The sequence below is a fragment of the Pseudorasbora parva genome, chromosome 21, assembly GCF_024679245.1.
Source record: "Pseudorasbora parva isolate DD20220531a chromosome 21, ASM2467924v1, whole genome shotgun sequence".
Lineage (NCBI taxonomy): Eukaryota > Metazoa > Chordata > Actinopteri > Cypriniformes > Gobionidae > Pseudorasbora > Pseudorasbora parva.
In genome coordinates this window covers 32,668,400-32,687,273 of record NC_090192.1, presented here as the reverse complement: position 1 = coordinate 32,687,273, position 18,874 = coordinate 32,668,400, and the positions used below count along the sequence as shown (strand labels likewise).

The 18,874-nt window shown below is 37.5% G+C and overlaps 1 protein-coding gene across 1 annotated transcript in view; it reads left to right on the top strand.

Moving 5' to 3' along the window:
- Positions 1–9,735, top strand: part of si:ch211-216b21.2 (heparan sulfate glucosamine 3-O-sulfotransferase 3A1) — a 42,379-nt gene extending 32,644 nt beyond the window's left edge. The window contains exon 2 of the mRNA XM_067429435.1: positions 8,538–9,735. Coding sequence (XP_067285536.1) covers positions 8,538–9,159 — 622 coding nt within the window. The 3' untranslated portion in view covers positions 9,160–9,735. The remainder of the gene's footprint in view (positions 1–8,537) is intronic.
- The last annotated feature ends 9,139 nt before the right edge of the window (positions 9,736–18,874 follow it).

The window sequence follows — 18,874 nt, the reverse complement described above, 5'->3', positions numbered from 1 at the left end:
TTTCAATCCACAGCCCAGTTTAGCTGCCAAGAGGATCAGAGGAGCGGTCAGGGTTTTCCCTCAAAGCAAATGCAACATTAAAGTTTCCCATCTTGTAACGGAAGGCCGTAAGGAGAAGACGAGGTCTGTGTGTGTGTGTGTGTGTGTGTGTGTGTGTGTGTGTGTGTGTGTGTGTGTGTGTGTGTGTGTGTGTGTGTGTGTGTGTGTGTGTGGATTTTAACCGGTGGAACGTAAAAGCATGTTCATCCTCTGATGGCACAGAGTGTGGTTTCTCATGGTCTTTCATTCCAGCCCATCATTCTCTACAGTTAGAGAGGGTGAATTATTCACAAGAAGGTTGCCACAGAGATCCTGCTTATTTTTCCTCTCTTACACAATAAACTTGGGACTCACTCAAGGCACAGAGAGACGTAGACTGAGAGAGCAACAGGGAAAGCCACACTGTGCTTAAAATGCTGCTGATATATTTATAAGAACAGAATGTAAAGCTAGCTCTGTAAATATTTTACTAAATTGTGCAAAGGTAGTTCGTATAGAAAGGGAACAAAAACACCTGCAGTACTCTACCACCGTCTGGTGCAAAGCTTTATTTGTCCAAAAATAAGGTTGAATAAATAGCATTCAATATAGGTTTTATAGACATATAGCGAATTTCCGGCTTCCCCATCATTTCTGTTGCAGGAAAAGTAGAGCGGCTTTTTAGAGTAAAAAAAAAAAAACGAAAACGAAAAACTTTCATTCAGTGTATTTTCCCCTGTTCTGGCCCATTTTGACTGTGCTTTAAATAAAGTACAGTGTGCGTGTGTGTGTGCGTGCATGAGTGCGTCTGTGCATGCGTGCGTGTGTGTCTGTGTGTGCGTGTGTGTGTGTATTTGTGTCAGGTCTGGAAACTTTGCTTGAATGCTTAAATTAGATTTTATTGGATTATGACAGGAGTTTAAATCATAGACTGAATTAATACCATAAGGTAACAGTGAAAATCTGTGTGTGTGTGTGTGTGTGTGTGTGTGTGTGTGTGTGTGTGTGTGTGTGTGTGTGTGTGTGTGTGTGTACGTACACATTCTGAATATGTCATGAAATGAGCCGTTTGTTTAAAATTTAATCTCCCATATTTAGTCTCCTTGAGAAATATGTCCCTATACAGTTCTATCCAGCTTATTCGTGTTATGAAATGAAATATAGTAAACCTTTCTGCAGATTTCCCTGCATAACCTGCAGCTATAAATCCAAGAGCTTGAATTCCAGAGCTTTTTACACTGTAAAAAAAAAATATATATTGTTGGTTTAACTTTAAAAAAAGTAATTAACCTGATTGCCTTAAAATTTTTAGTTTATTGAAATCATAAATTTTAGTTGATACAATGAAGGAAATTGGTTTAATAAATTGTAACTCAAAATATTATTGTATATGAACCACATACATTTGTTTTTGATAAATCATGAAAAAAAGCACAATTTGACGTTTCACTGCATTATCACAAATACAACATACAGAAGTACCCAATATGCAAAATATTTGAATAATATTTGAATAAAGGTTGTTGATTCTCAAAAATGTTAATTGTATTAACAACATTTTTTAAAGCTGCAGTCCGTAACTTTTTGCGCTCTAGTGGTTAATAAACAGAACTGCATGCATCTTGTGGAAGAGCATTGCAGCCGGAGCTACTTCTCTCTGTTTATGTTTATGGCGGATCACGCAGGGACTGTGCTCCTCCGCAGCGGTACCTACCAGTCTGGCCTGAAATAGTCCCAATGTAAATAATTATTATAAGTGTACCATAATGATTCAGGGTAAGACAAAAACACGGTTTGGAAAATGGATTCATGTTGGAAATTCTCATTATATAATTTTTGTAAATCTTGAACACAAAAAAAAGTTACGGACAGCAGCTTTAATTTCAATTAACTCAAAATTGTATGGCAAACAGGTCACTTTTTTTTTCTTTTTTTTTTTACAGTGTAGCTTTTTTAGTTTTTTTGTGCTAATTTTGCACTTTCCTAAATTCAGATTGAATTGCCTTATTTTTGGATGGTCATGTTCGGTCATTCTGTGTTATTTCCTAATTATATATTTAAAAATATCCATATTTAAAACTTTCTAAAATAAAATAGCTTCCGGCAGACAACCTTCCATATTCAACCTACGATAAATGCATAACTTGTGTGACGATGGCGTCGGATGTAGCATAAGCGTTTTGAACTGCGAGAGGCTTTACACTTTCTTCTCAAGTTGAATACGAAAGGCAGTCTGGAGGAAGCTAGATATTTTTTTTTTTATGAAGTTTTAAATATGGATATTTTTCTTACACAAACCCATGGGTTCACTTCAGAAGGCCTTTATTTACCGCCCGGAGCCGAGCTGGGCTTCACATTTTGGCCTGTCATTCACTGCCATTATAAAGCTTGGATTAGCCAGGACATTTTTTAATATAACTCTGACTGTATTTGTCTGAAAGAACCTATGATGGCTTGAGGGTGAGTAAATTATGGGATCACTTTTGGGTGAACTATCCCTTTAAGCAAAATAATGTCACACACAGATGCCACTCTTTGCAACTGCGAGACATTTGCTGAAAAGTGAGGTGAAAAAAAAAAAACACTACAATAAATGACATGCGACAATCTACAATTCTATGCCACTAAACTGCGCGGGTGTCAAATAACAAAAGCTCGCAGACATGTCACACAATAATAGCTTGCAATGCTTTTGGCTTTCACAACAGCCAGAGCCTTCTTGATGGTTGAGTGATCTCGGAGTGGAAACACATATCATTTCCAGCACTCACCTGCTCTGCTGTCCGTTAGCGGCGATTAGCTCTCGCATATACTCGCAACCTCCGGGCCGCTTCAGGACAGGTGAACCATCGCAGCTACATAAAGTACTGGCTGACAGGGTCACAAAGTCAGACAGTCGCAGTTAATTCGTGTTATTTCAAAACACACAGACTCATACACGCACAGACTGTGGCGGTCGTTGTAAATCACAGACACACTCCATTGACCTCCACTGGAGTTCAGCGGTGAGAAAAAGAGAAAGAATGAGAGAAAGAGACTCTCTGGCCAAAGGCTAGAAATATTGAGCCAATTAGATGACAATTATCTGCCCTGGTTGCCAGCGTGGAGTTGTGGAAGATATTTATGGGTGCTTTACCTCTCTATGGGGAGACATGAATCTACAGCGGTGTGGCCCCTGTACCCTTTGTGATTACCGGCCGTTTGCCCCCGTTTGTTCCTATACACCACACTTGCACTAGCAGGAAGACGTAAATCTGGTCTGATATGAAGAGAGATGCTTGGCAGCAGTTCATTTGCATTAAACACAAATGGAGCAGAATGCTTTAAGAAAAGGTTGAATGAATTTATGTAATATGCCATAGTGCCTTTTGAATGAATTTGTTTAATATTCCATAGTGCCTTTTCAATAATAAAAAACAAAAACTATGTTTGTTTGTTTTTCATGCAGATTTTAATATATGCTCATGAAAATGAATGCATTTCAGATCCAATATATAATAATAGAAAATACATAACTGGCTTTGCTTAAAGAGAACGTTCACTCAAAAGTGAACATTTTGTGATCATTTACTCACCCCCACGTAGTCCAAACTGGTACACATTTCTTTTTTTTTCTTCTGTGGAGCACAAAAGTAGAGATGTTTTATTTTGCTTTACAAGCTTCAAAAAGGACACAAAACTCACCATACAACATTCCAAATGAATCATTCACTATATTACACAACTATTACACTATAGCTCTAGATGGGAAACAAACCAACATTTAATTTATTCACAGTTAACCTTCCCCAACAAAAAAAAAGTAATATTACCAAATTCTCTGATTTGAACTCAAGAAGCAAATGATTCTTTGAAAAGATCTGACTCAAAAGAATAAATAAAACATGAATCAAATATCAGACCTCCTAGAAGGACAGCATTTAAAATTTGATTTTGTGTTTCACTGTAGAAAGTCATGCAGGTTTGTACATGAGTAAATTTAGAAAATTTTTATTTTTGGGTGAAACTGTCCCTTTAAAGCTCATTTTCTGTATATGAGACAAAGCATTTGGCCGATATTCTTCAGTTGGATCGCTACGTGTCAGACCCTGCAATGAACCGGATGTGTTTAATGGCTGAGGCTTTCTGCCTGTATTAAATGGTTGAATGTGTGTACAGGGAGTCATATTCTTACAGCGTGAAGAAGACATCAAACACTGCTCTGAAAGGACTGTAAATCATTTGTGCTCGGAGGCAAAGCTACTTCAAGTGTTACATCATTTGCGCCGCCAATAAACATCTGTTAGAAAAAGCCTCACTTTCCCTAGCCAGGGAATGGAGGAAAATATTCTTTTACTTGCACCCTCCCTTTTATACGGCCCCTCGGGGAACGGTAAAGCTCTGAAAGCTGTCCATCTTTTCTCTTTCACTCTGTCTTCCCTGGTCTCCCTTATCCCTCTCTCTCTTGCTTATATCATTTGGTACTTACAAGCACACAAGAGTTTGTTTAACTTTTAAACTCTCCACGGGCTCTAATGTCTGAGAAATGGCCTTGTGCTGTGACAGAAAGAAGATTCATCCTGACTGCTGGTCTAGTTCAAACAATCGCATCCCAAAAGATGATTCCAGGCTTCTTGTACTTGCATTTCTAACGGCTAGGGCACTCTAAAAGGAATATTTCCCAAACCTATGATTTCCATTCTTGCTTGGAACAGATAAGGAGAAGGTTAGCAGTCTCAGGTGTTTTTTTATGTAAAATGCATCTGCTGATTATTATTTTTGGTTAGTACTGTCCCTTTATTGGAAAAGGAGAGCAGTGTGGTTCGTTCATTCTTGTTAATAGTAAAATGGTAGCAGACAGTGCAAAGAAGTGTGTCCGCTTGAAGACAAGTTTTCAAGCGGACACCAAATTTTGAGAATCAGGCAGATCTATTTATCACCATTTTATTTTTATTTTTGTAATTCTCTTTACAACTGTTTTAATTACCCTTGTTTTTATTTTTAATTCTTACACATGGTATTCTTATTTCTCATGTGCATTATCACCATTTTAAATCATTTTCTATATGTAAATCACTTTGAATTGCCATGTTGTATGGAATGTGCTATATAAACTTGCCTTGCCTTGTCTTGCCTAAAGTGAAAGAATAAAAATGAAGCAATTCAGCTTTGCCATCACAGGGATACATTATATTTTTAAAACAGAAACCAGCATTGTAATCATAATAGTTTTTTAGCCAAAGTTTGTAGCCATGGTGAGCATACAAGGCTTATTTCAAAAACCTATAAAAAAATCTTAGCAACCCCAAACTTTTGACTTGTAGTATAACGAAAAATGACACCTGTAGAGTTTCCAAACCCACGATTTTAAATTCATTTGTGGGATAGTGGTACCTGGACTTACTTTCAGCATAACTATTTTGCCTTGACAACAAGAAGAATGCAGCTTATTAAATATAAATGCCATCTTTGGACCAAGCTCATGTCTTTTTCATAAAAGAGTTTGTCCCTGATGGCCCCAGAACCTGCAGGATATGATGCCACATCAGCAAGCTGTGCCCACCTGGCCATTGGGTATCTACCCGTCACAAACTGACAGGTGGAGCTCACACAGCTTGTTTATATTGTGTTGAATTCTTTTTAAACACCATAAATTATATATGCACATTTGTCTTTTTGGTTTCATAATGTACTGAGACTTTGTGGCATATTTAGAAACCTTTAGTGGTGAATTTATGAAGTTCAGTCAACCTGTCACACTGAATATGTACAAGCATGCTAGTAAGGATCAAACAAACAAATTTGTCACATTTAAATGCAAAACAATATGATGAGAGAATATACATTTACATTTCAATACCTTTACATTACATCACACTTTTTAGGTTTTACACATAACTCAACAGTAATAAAGGATGCACATTATAATACACTCTATATGTATATACCGCCTGCTCTAAGCGTAACTCAGACCCTGGTCCGCCGGCATGAGAATCTCTACGCTCTAACAAAGAGGCTAAAGGCTGCAGCCGCTAGCGTTTGTCGCTAGTGCGTCTCTTGAGGTCAGAGGAGTGAGGTTTACTCGCACAGCAACTACTACTAGCTGGCCTCTGTTACACTCAGTCCCCTAAACCTCACTCCCATCCGGGTCACGGCACCAATGCAACCCCTCCTGTTTGAATCACACACTCCAAGCGGGACTCGAACCCGTGTCCGCCGGCATGAGGGAGGCTAAAGGCTGCAACCTCTTGCGTCAGTCGCTAGACCGTCTCTTGAGGTCAGAGGAGTGAGGTTTACTCGCTCAGCAACTACTAGGTGGCCTCTGTTACACTCAGTCCCCTAAACCTCACTCCCATCCGGGTCACGGCACCAATGTAACCCCTCCTGTTTGAATCGCCCACTCCAAGCAGGACTCAAACCCTGGTCCACCGGCATGGGAAACGGACGGTCAAACAAGGAGGCTAAAGCCTGCAACCTCTAGCGTCAGTCGCTAGAGCGTCTCTGGACTACTAGCTGTCCTCTGTTACATATAAATTAATAATAAAAAAAATGTAAATGAAAATAACAGCCTGGGATTTTTGTATAGGGGGTGCGTTGTGAAGATGAGTAAAATATTAATATTTTTTGGGTGAACGATTACTTTAAAACTCCTAGCTGACTACCACTACAAGTTTGAACCTCATTAGATGCGTTCCATGAAATATCGTTATGCTCATGAGCAAAACACTTTATCCTAGGTTATTTTTGGGATACTAACTCTGTTATAAGCATACTGAAAGTCACTTAAAACATTGGCTAAATGGAAAAACAAGTTATTAATGTGCTAAAAGTTTTGCAGCGTGTTACATCACCACTTTAATTTGTGCCCCAGTAACAACTTCCGTCTGTGGGAGTGCTGCACACCCGACTCAATCAGCAACCTACGGTGTTCACTTGAGCGAAACGGCCCAGCTGCACAGCACATAAACACTCGCTGCCACATGCTGGAAAGTCGCTAGGCTCTTGTTTTTATCAGGAGGTTTGAATTTGTGGTGGCATGTGACAAGAAATACAATTGCCACTGAAAAATAAGGGCCTTTTTCAGAGCGACCTAAAGGGCTATCTAAAGCCGCTGACCCCCGGTCCACTAATGCCATTACAGCACATAAACTGCCATCGGGGTTGAGGGAGGCCATTTTGTCAGGGCCTAAAGCCCCTAGTGAAGGGAGATAAATAATTGAGGGCGGCATTCTGCACTTGGGCTGAATTTGAAGCGAACGGGCCTTATGAGGCTCTAAATGGCAGAGTGAAGTGCTGTAAATCATTAATCCACTGCTTTTATCCTCTTTGGTTCAGGTCAGTGTCCTGAAGGCACTAGAGAGCCGTGGGGAAGAGAGAGTGAGAGCGGCATGGACAAACAGATTAGACTCTTTTCTTCCTCTTCAAGTTCCGAAAGGGCTAGAATGCATAGCACACGAGAAAATCACATGCCTCTGCTGGCTTGTAATGAAAACAAAATAAATTGTCATTTTTCTTAAGAGTGGACTATCTTAAAAGCCAGCATGAGCAGAAACATTTTTTGTCAGATAAGCTGTCTTGCAGTTTTGGCCAATTATTCGGCTTGTCAGTAAATGTGCTACAAAGGAAAAGAAACCAATATGATAGAAAACAGGGTCTATAGGATCATGTGATGTTCAGGTCAGTGCCTGATGGTCTAGCACTAAGAGCCTCTGAGAAAAGCAGTTATTCTCTCAGAAATTAGCAGAGGTCAACTTTGAGATCAACTCTGAGTGTTAAATGCTGTTTGGAAAGGAGAGAACAAAGATTTAGATACAGTTTACCACTTGAACAACTGACAAAAGTTGTGAAATGGTCATAAATCATGACAATATATAAATATGTATACACTGCTATGTTTTGACCAGTAGTGTATATATTGGTTGTTAGGTGTGTGATGACACACTCACAAGACGAGACACGAGATTGGGTTCACAAGATGAGACAAGATTTTTACATAGTATTTTTAAGAAATCCTCAATGCATGACGAGAAAAATTGTCTGCAGATGCATTTTGAAATGTTTTAACTAATCGACTTGAATGAATGTCGTTTCAGTTCTACTCTCTGAATAAGAATTATCATATGCAGTTAAAGACAACAAAACTCAAGCACAAACTCAACTGACTGGCTTCTCTCCTGTATGACTGTCTCTTCAGACTTTAGAACTGCACATGATTTATGAGTTTCTACAACTCTTGACCTCCTAACTAAACTCCTAACTGATCATAGATCAATTGCAAACCATAAGTGCAACCATAATCAAAGTACTATCTCAATTTTCAAAGTGCAAAGAGACCGGATTTTTCTTCAAGCATAATACTGAGCTAAGATATGGTTAACTATGCAGCCTATCCTAAGATGAAGCCTAACTTCACCCCCACACTCCATCATGACAATATGACGCGAGACAGCTTTTCACCTCACCAAGAGATCTCGTCACACCCCTAGTTTTAAGCAAAACTGTTACTCAAGTTACATCAATTTATCTCTGTTTCTTTACAGAGACCTGATGCCGAAGACCCTGGAGGGCCAGATCACCATGGAGAAAACTCCAAGCTACTTCGTGACCCACGAGGCTCCGGCCCGGATCTACTCCATGTCTCGCGGCACCAAGCTGATCGTGGTGGTCCGGGACCCCGTCACACGAGCCATCTCTGACTACACACAGACACTGTCCAAGAAGCCAGACATTCCTACTTTTGAGAGCCTGACATTCAAAAACAGGACTACAGGGTTGATCGACACCTCGTGGAGCGCCATTCAGATCGGCATCTACGCCAAACACCTGGACAACTGGCTGCAGTTCTTCCCCATGAGCCAGATCCTGTTCGTGAGCGGAGAGCGGCTGATCAGCGACCCGGCCGGAGAGTTGGGGCGCGTGCAGGACTTCTTGGGGCTCAAGAGGATCATCACAGACAAACACTTCTACTTCAACCAGACCAAGGGTTTCCCTTGTCTAAAAAAGGCGGAGGGCAGCAGCAAGCCACATTGCCTGGGTAAAACCAAAGGGCGGACTCACCCAAACATTGACCCTGAGGTCGTGCAGAGACTTCGAGACTTCTACAGGCCGTTCAACATGAAGTTCTACCAGATGACTGGCAGGAAATTTGGATGGGATGACTAACAGTAGACCATCAGATAGACAGTGAATGTTGGAAGAATCTTACTGTGACCTCACCAGCAGCAGAACTATGATAACAGTTCTTCTCTCAGAATAATTTAAAATAGCCCAAAATTAGTCCAATCTAACTGTGGAGAACTTGGAGCAAAAGTATGGAGAAAAGTCCACATCCAACTCAAGTTGAACACAAATGTAAAAAACAAGAGTAAATGTCCTCACACTACTATTGCTGTTCCAGATTCTATTCAATTTCGGATTCCAGATTCAAATGTGACATTTTGACCCCTTACATCCTTACATACAAAAAAGAGGGTTAAACATTGCCTTTGTTGATAAATAGTGTGGACATTTATTTATCTATTTATTAACCATCAGGTTTTTGCCATATTTGTCATTTCAATAACCACATACTGTACCAAAAGAGTAAGTGACAGCTGAAAGCTGAAGAGATCCATCTAGAACTATGCATTTTGGACGTTGAACTGTGAATTATCCACTGTGTCTGGAGTTGGAGATCAGATTAGTCCTTCTGCCATATTTAATGTAGAAAAACAATAGCTGCGTATATACCTTTGCAATTATTTGGAAGAAAGTATTAAAAAAAAAATTGTGTATTTTTTTTTACATTTATATATATATATATATATATATATATATATATAGTTTAAATATTTTTAAATAATCTTCACTAAACACCTCCTTTTTTCATTTCTTTTCTTTTTTCTTTTCTTTTTTTTTTTGCATGTGGAGGGTGGGATATTTATTTTGTATTTTGAACCATATAACACAATGCCTATTCTAAAACTTTTGATGTGGTCTGTGCACTTTTAAATGTTTACCATCCAGTTTGTTGAGATTGCTTTTTTTATTTATATATATATATATATATATATATATATATATATATATATATATATATATATATATATATATATATATATATATATATATATATATATATATATATATATATATATATATATATATATATATATATATATATATATATATACACTGAAAAATATTTGAGTTATGAAACATTTTTATCTCAAAAATATTTATTGTGTCAATGGATCAAAGACAATAATAGGCCTGCCAATGTGGTAAACAATGGCATTTCCCCCAGTTTTTTTTTTTTTTTTTTTCGCTCCACAAACAAATGTTTGTCCAAACTGTGATTTGACTAGATGTCATGTGTGTGGCATATGTGTGAGAGAAATACACTGTTACAAAGCAGCCGTGCCTCTAAGACACTCAATAGTGTTTCAATGCCTCAGTTCCAGTGACTCATCCCAGTCATATTTAAACCTCTGACCGACCAGAGTGACCCCAAGTGGGCTTAGGCATCAGCCGTTAAGGCCCTGGAGCTCAATGGCCCTTTTCCAACTGGTCATCTGAATCGACTTAGGACTAAGCTCTAAGATCCTCCAGGGCTGACCAGTTGGAAAAGGGTCATGAGGGTGATTAGGATGATACTCAATTTAAAGGAGAGTTGTGTAATTTTTCAATGTTAAAATGCTTTAAAACACCACCTTTAAAAAAAAGCCATTCATAGGTTGGATTCCTCAAAAGGTTTGGGGTTGGTGTCCTTATTTTTTGCATTTTTTTATTTTAGCGGTGCAGAAATTACACCTTTCACAGGGGGAGTGAATACATTTTTTTCCCTTTGCAATATTATCAGTGATATTATGCATTTATAGTTATGTTTATTTAATTTGAATAATGAATTTTATAAAGCACACTTTTAATAAAAACATTTTTTTAAATGGCATTTGTGATTTGCTATCTTACATCAATAAGTACCTAAATACAGGTGTAAGCCTACAATTATGACACTCAGTTCTTAGTTAATGCATAAATGTAATTACAAAAAAACTAATCAAAATGCAGAGTGTTTTGTGGCTCCAGAAAGGCTCAAGACCATGGCAGCAGAGAGCAGCCCTCATCCTCCACTGGCTGCAGTCCTATCTGTCCTGCTCCATCCAGCCTCATTGTCTTAGCTTATCTCTGTCCACGCCAGGCAGTTGCAGGATGCTTCGAAGCCCCCAGAAGATGTTCCTCATTGTGGATTTATTATTTTCTGGATTGTGCATAAGCCTTTCGGGAGTTTGCTTTTCTAATTTGGCTGGTTAACGACCGTTTGTCGAGCACCACTGTAAACGGAGACGGCAAGACATGGACAAAATGGATATTTGGATGGTCCACTTGCACTGGCAACCACATAAACCTCTTGAGGAGGAATTGGGATTTGAACCCAACCTTTATCTTTTGCTCGCTCTCTCAGTTTATCACTTGCAAATGTATCTCTGCTTTAAGGCTCTTGACAGCCACCAGCTCTCCACCAATCCCTCATTCCTTGGCTTTCATTTGTTTTCGTTTTCATTGCTGGCCTCCGTGCTCCCCAGAGTCCCGTCGATCCACTCCATGCGTTTGTTTAAAAAGAGACTCTGCAGCCAGGCTGGAATCTGACAGTGTTCATTATGAACTTAAGCAGTGTGTTAACCTGACTCGCATCAAAATTAAATTCCACAGGTTGGGTTTCTTACAGACTCTGTTCCAGCTGTTCAGCTCAACCACATCACAATCCTAATCAAGGACATCTATATAAAGCTGTCGAATTTCAGGATTGAGAACTTACTAATGAGCCCACAAGTGCTTAAACACATGCAATAATCCATATGTCAAAATAATCATATATCACTGTAAATCTACAAGGCTTTGCATGATGTAAAAGTTTCTCAAAATACTCTCAAAATAGTCACTTACTGATTTTTCATAAGTCAACATTTCTGTAATCAGGTCAAAACAATTCCCAATCACAGACTTCTAATCACACTTTTTTGTAGATCATTTCAGGCTTAGTTCAGTTTTTTAAATTCTGCATTTGAAAATCTTCTACTTAAAGCTGGTCATGACACAGGAACTGATCTATTTCACCATCGAAACTGCTTTACAAAAGACAGTGGAACACTGAGGCTCTATGAAGGCCACAGACACGCACACACACTCACACACACACACACACACACACACACACACACACACACACACACACACACACACACACACACACACACACACACACACACACAAGACTATACCTGTCCCCAGCTGTCAGCGAGGGCCTGTGCCAACTCAACACTGGGAGGGTGAAGACACCTGTGTGTCACAATTACCCCCTTTCAATCTCTTGTTAGTCCTGATAACACACTCATCCTGCCTTAACAAGACGATATGTTCTGCAATAAGATGGGATAGATAGCAGTATTAAAACTGTTCAAACAATATATATTACACACACATACACACACACATATATATACATATATATATATATATATATATATATATATATATATATATATATATATATATATATATATATATATATATATATATATATATATATATATATATATATACACACACACATATATATATATATTATGTGTGTACGTACACACACACACACACACACATCAAGAAAATATTTCTCATTTTCATAGTTTAATAAAAAAAACTAAAGCTAAAACAAAATTTAAAAAAAAATTAAAATCACAACACAAGAAAATTACTAAAACTTCAACTAAAATAAAAAATAAAAACTAAGTACTGATAAAGAAACAAATTCTAAATAGTGTTTGAATGATAATGCATTTTACATGATGTGCTCCATACTGTGTAACGTCACCGTAAATCTTGATATATCATTTATTTTTCAAGTTTTGCAGTTGTTTCTCATGTTCATGTACTGTATATCAGAGCTGCATTTAGTTTTATTTTCATCAAAAAGCTCCACATTTAAAAAGAGCACAAGGTTTAGGATAGGAAAATAAGAAAGAGGTATTTGAGACCGCTAAAGGCGTCCAGTACAGATGTTGCGTGCACGGTTCATTAAAAAGGTCATGCGATGTAAATGAGAATGTGGAGGGGATCAGTGGTCACTTTTGATCCTGTAAAGTGATGGTGGTCTCTACAACTCACACATGCAACTTTTCTAAATTATATTGCACACACACACACAGGGAGTTGGCCATGCGGTTGGCCATCAGGGGGATCTGCACTTTGTTTTCGCTGGATCTCAGAAAACGACGCTTAATCTTCATAATCATCTGAGCAAACATGATTCAAAAGCACAGCCTAAAGCCTGTATTAATAAAAGAGCTTTTCAGCGGCGCTTCTCGGATGGGCTTTTAAACGGTTTTGTTTCATCTTCGTGTGAATGTACAGTACAGACAAAGAGCAAGTGATTTTCAAATGAGGCAGAGCTCAAGGCCAAACGCCCTGGGTAAACATATCAAAATCTGCATTTAATAGACTCATTTGTCCCTGTCATGAAACAGACCGTTTCTTTTAAGATCTGATTAAGGGGTACTTTATGAACAGCTGTCACTCTGACTGGAAATATGTTGTTTACAGAGCGATTTCTTTTCAAGTGCCAGTCTGGAAAGAAAATGGACAACATTGGCCAATTTGAAAGCAGGCGACTGTCCCGTTATAACACTTTAAAGATTAACACATCTGTTCTGAAGGAAAACAGAAGCACCTCTTTAAAAAAACGTAATATTGATCTTAACTCTCAAAGAAATTAGCCGCTTTTTTTTTCTTTTCTTTTTTCTTTGGAAAAATATTAATAAAGATTTCCACCAAATGCCCAGAAAAACAAGGTAACAGTCTCCAAGAGCGACAGGGAGTTGGAGAAAATCTTTCAAAGGCGTCTGAAGAGCTGCTTCTGGCTTACAGAGGTTCTTATTTGCTCCGTAGGTCCATCAATCTAATTTTATTTCCATAATCAGATTTATTAGGGCATGCCATTCAGGAAAATATTGTATTTATAATATGAAATTTGATTATATGGAATGAAACTCGGAATATATGTAATGGAACTTGAATATATGATATAAGAGTTTGAATATATAGAATGAAACTCTGAAATATGGATTAAAACTTGAATATATGAAATGAAACTGAATATGGAATTAAATAAAACTCTGAATATATGGATATATAGTGTATATATATAATATATGGAATGAAAGTGCAAATTTTTTATTATTATTATGTTTCAGTCGCTAACAAGCGCTTATCCTTACTTCAGACACTTTTTCTAAACTCTTAACACAGACTAAACCCAACACGACTCCAGTGCTGTTTGTTCTTTTCTCAGAGAAAAGCTTAACTCGAAGACTTCCAGGTTCGTGGTCAAAGCTGATTCGAATTTCAAAAGACCGCCGTTCGCCAGCTTCTGTGTTTACTAGTCGCACGCAACAAGGGGATAATCTAGCACTCGGAAAGCGTTCCACCCATAGGGCTCCCATTCATTTTTGCGTCACTTTGACAATGAATAACTTTACATCTGAGGCGTTTAAAGACTCCATTTGTACATTTTTTATTTATAAAGAAACACGACAATGCATAAAAGGCTCCCTTACCTTGTATCTTACACTATCGCCCCGTAGAAGCTGTTCGCGACTCTATCGCACAGTAGAGAGATTAACGTATAGACAGGAGGAGACGCTCAGAAGCAATCTTTTACTGTCTTTGAGACAGTCGGGGGGACGTGGAGACAAAGTCTGATAAAGTCAAGGGAGAAGAATGGGGAGAAGCCCATAGTTAGCCAAAAGCAACGGGACAAAACATTTAAACAACGTGATTCAGATTTCACTTTCCACAACTACTAGAAGACCTACAACTGTCAGACAGGTAGCTTACGTCACATCTACGTCGTCAAGCTTAGTCTGAGCCTGCGCAGTTCACTCAGCCATCAGGAAGTGAGTGCTTCTAATTGACTTCACTTTTCGCCGTTGAAGTCTATGGGAACACTCTGTCCATTTCTTTTACTGTCAATGGCACGCAAGCACAACTCTGCCGTCACTATGTTAAGCCCCGCCCACCGACTCTATGCACGATGTGATTTAGGGTTTGGCGTTTACAACACACACACACACACAACACACCCACACCCACATTTACACGCATACATACATATACAGTGTATATATATATATATATATATATATATATATATATATATACATATACAGTGTATATATATATATATATATATATATATATATATATATATATATATATATATATATATACACAGTGTATATAGTATTATATATATAGTTTTATATATTTATAAATTATAAAATATATATATATATATATATATATATATATATATATATATATATATATATATATATATATATATATATATATATATATATATATATATATATATATATATATATATATATATATATATATATATATATATATATATATATATTTTACTTTCTTAATAATAACACTTAAAAATTGTTCACAATTTTGTTTTTGTTTTATGGGCAAATTTTCACTTCATTTTTACTTGATGTTAAGTTATTAAGTTAAAGAAAAATCACTTTTGCTGGATTTACAATAAATCATGCAAGAAATGTTATCAAAAAGGTGACCACGTGCACTTTTAAAACCAATTTCTAGTGAAAACTGTGACACTGATGTATTGCAATAATCAACTTTTATCACATGTAGCGGGAGGTCTTACACATGTGAACATGATGAAACCGTATCAGCCTATTGAAACTGTCGCACACATAACACTCAGGCAGATACTCCATCAAATATACATGCTGATAAATGGCTTGTCCTTGTGATAGGGACAGTAAGGAAGCGCAGCGTGAGACGAGTGGGACCGTCTTGTTTTTTGGTGGCCCGCAATAAACGCCTCTGAATAAGTAATAAACAAGTTTGTCCATTCAGTATGCTTATAAATTAATGAAAAGCTCAGTGTTTACCCCATCCTCATTATGAAGGGCAGAACCTAAAAACAACACATAAAAAACACATAGAGCACATTGTATTCAAACACACGCACACACACACACGCTCACAGATGAAACCGCACATGAAAACACACGCGCACACTTAGAAATGCACACTCACACACACTTGAACAACACAGCTCAGTCAAGCAAGGCATGCGATGATGAAGATTATAAATAATTAACGCCATCCGAGTGCCAAAGTGCCATGCTAAGAGATGACATGCAAACAGACGGGGGGCAAAGTCAGCGGCTTGAGCGGGAATTATTCATGGCCCCAGCACACCACACGGGCCGCTGGATCAAGAGGTGACGGCGGTGATGGACAGGGTGCCACCTAAATAGTGTGCTTGTTTGCCATCCCAGTCAACATCACAAAGGACCACACTCATTGAAGAGCTGAAGAACGGTCTGGAAATGAAGTCTACTCTGGATTTATTGGGTTCTGTGTGCTGGTGTGTCGAGACATTCTGCCAGGGTGCTGCTGGATAAATCAAGCTGTGCACAGGAAGGTTGCATGTGGTTAAAATGGAAATCGTGGAGAGTACATAAATTCTACTGGGGCACGAAAAAGCCAAAGGGCAGCAATTAACCTCCTAAGAGAAGGTGAAAGAGACCATTGGAAAATTTCTGAGAGTGTCAGAGTGAATGAAATAGAGTAGGAAAGAAAGAGAACAATGTCTATTAAGCCCAATGGGAATCAGGACATCCAACTATTTATATTTACTTGCCACCCTACTCCATCACAGCATGAGTTTCCTACTCCCATTACATCCTACAGAAAAGATAAGGCACAAATGAGACCTTTCAAATGATCATAGCAGCACAAAACACAATGACCTCATTTTAAACAATAGGAAGAAACAACAGAAATAATATGTAGCCAAGCTGTTCTGAATTCTTCAATATGCGTTGTAACGTTAGCATGATGTATAGGACATGAGGGTTTTATATACAATTTTTATATCATAATGCAGTATATATATATATATATATCAGTCACTAGAAAAATGTCAATTGGAGTAATGTTTATATAATATATATATATATATATATATATATATATATATATATATATATATATATATATATATATATATATATATATATATATACATATATATATATATATATATATATATATATATATATATATATATATATATATATATATATATATATTATTATTATTATTATTATTATTAATAATGGCCACATATCTTAATATGAACTCAATTTCTCATCAAATATTATAAAGCCGAAATTATCTGAGCTATGCTACTGAAATTAATTTTTAGATTTATACTTTCAACAATCTTATTTGTTTCAGTATATATTTAAAGGAATTTAAGAAGAAACACAAAACTGATACTTAGGCTACAATTTACAATAATGTACTAAAAAAAGAAATGTACTTGAAAAGTTTAACATACAGACGACAACGTTGTCAAAACGATTCCCGTTCACACTGGAAAATGACTAAAATGCTGTATTATGCACGCCAGGCCAGTAGTTGGCGATGTCACTTTAAAAAGAAACACTGCACGCCTGCGCACGCGTTTTTCTAGAGTGGTGAGAAACAAATAAGATGCACATCGATTTCACAAATTAGCCTTTTTTGCAGTTTACACAAAGACGATAACAGTATCATTTTTTACAAAATGTGCACTTTGAAAAGTTAGCATTTTCAGTTTTCATGCAAATGAATGGGCAAAAACGCTTTGCATTTGTAGTTGAAAGCGGTGTCGTCTGAATGCCCCTAAATTATTGAGAGTCTCCTAAGCAATCTCGCTTTTTCTTTTTAATGTGCCATGCAATAACTTCCTCATTTATTTTTTGTTTCTCCAGCCGTGACAAATGTGCTGCTATGAACTGCAAGTCTATAAGACCCAGTTACAGCCTTAGAAATATGAAAGTTTGTTATTTCTCCACAGGAGTGGGTTTTCTCAAGGTCTCGCTGTATGATTAATGCATCTTAAACCGTGACGACAGTGTAAACAGGTTATATTACGTCTGAGCCAATGGTTGAGCCAGACAAGTTCACACAGACATTCCATGTGTGGCTTTAGTATGACATGAAATGTGCCATTGTTTTGCTTTAAGCACATTCTCCTGAGACATATACATGAGTTAAATGACATACTGTACTTATTTATGGAATTTATTAGGAAACCCTAAATACAGACAAACTGGCTGGCAATTTGAAAAATCCAAAAAAGACATCAATTACATGGCTGTATTTGCTCAGGTGACTGACCTCTTGGTAAACAAAGTCTATGTTGTTGTAGCACTTAACTAATGCACTGTATATAAAATAGCATGTTAAGCTAATTTTTATAGGTCTGCTTCATCTGAGAACTTTGCACACAGCACTGCATGGTTAATTATGTGCACACGAAATCAAACAAAACAAACATTTACTGTCATCCTTCTTTGGTTGAGGGTGATATGCAATATGATCCAGGTAAGTGTGTTGGCATCTATGTGTGTGTACTAGGGTCAGATAACAGAGTCCAGGTGGCAAACCAGGAGCACCCTGAGGACATGCTAGAGAGCTTTGTTTTGCATTGCTAATCTCTTATTCCCTTTCTCCCTTGTTGGTGTCACCTGATCTAAGGTGAGGTGAAAAGGGGGATCGGATCAACACAATGAAGCCCTTTTAATTAGCAGCAATGCTGGGATTCGGCCGAGAGGAGCTGATGAATGACAAGCATCACTAGCACAGGCTGTACAGTAATTGCTCTGTGCTTCACGTTTTATCAGCTGATACCATTTGAGAATTTGGAATCGAGCCACCAGTATCCATTTCTACAGTCAACATGAAATCAAAACTGACCGTATTTAATTAAATGTACATTGTCTATAACTTACCTGTGCACATTGTT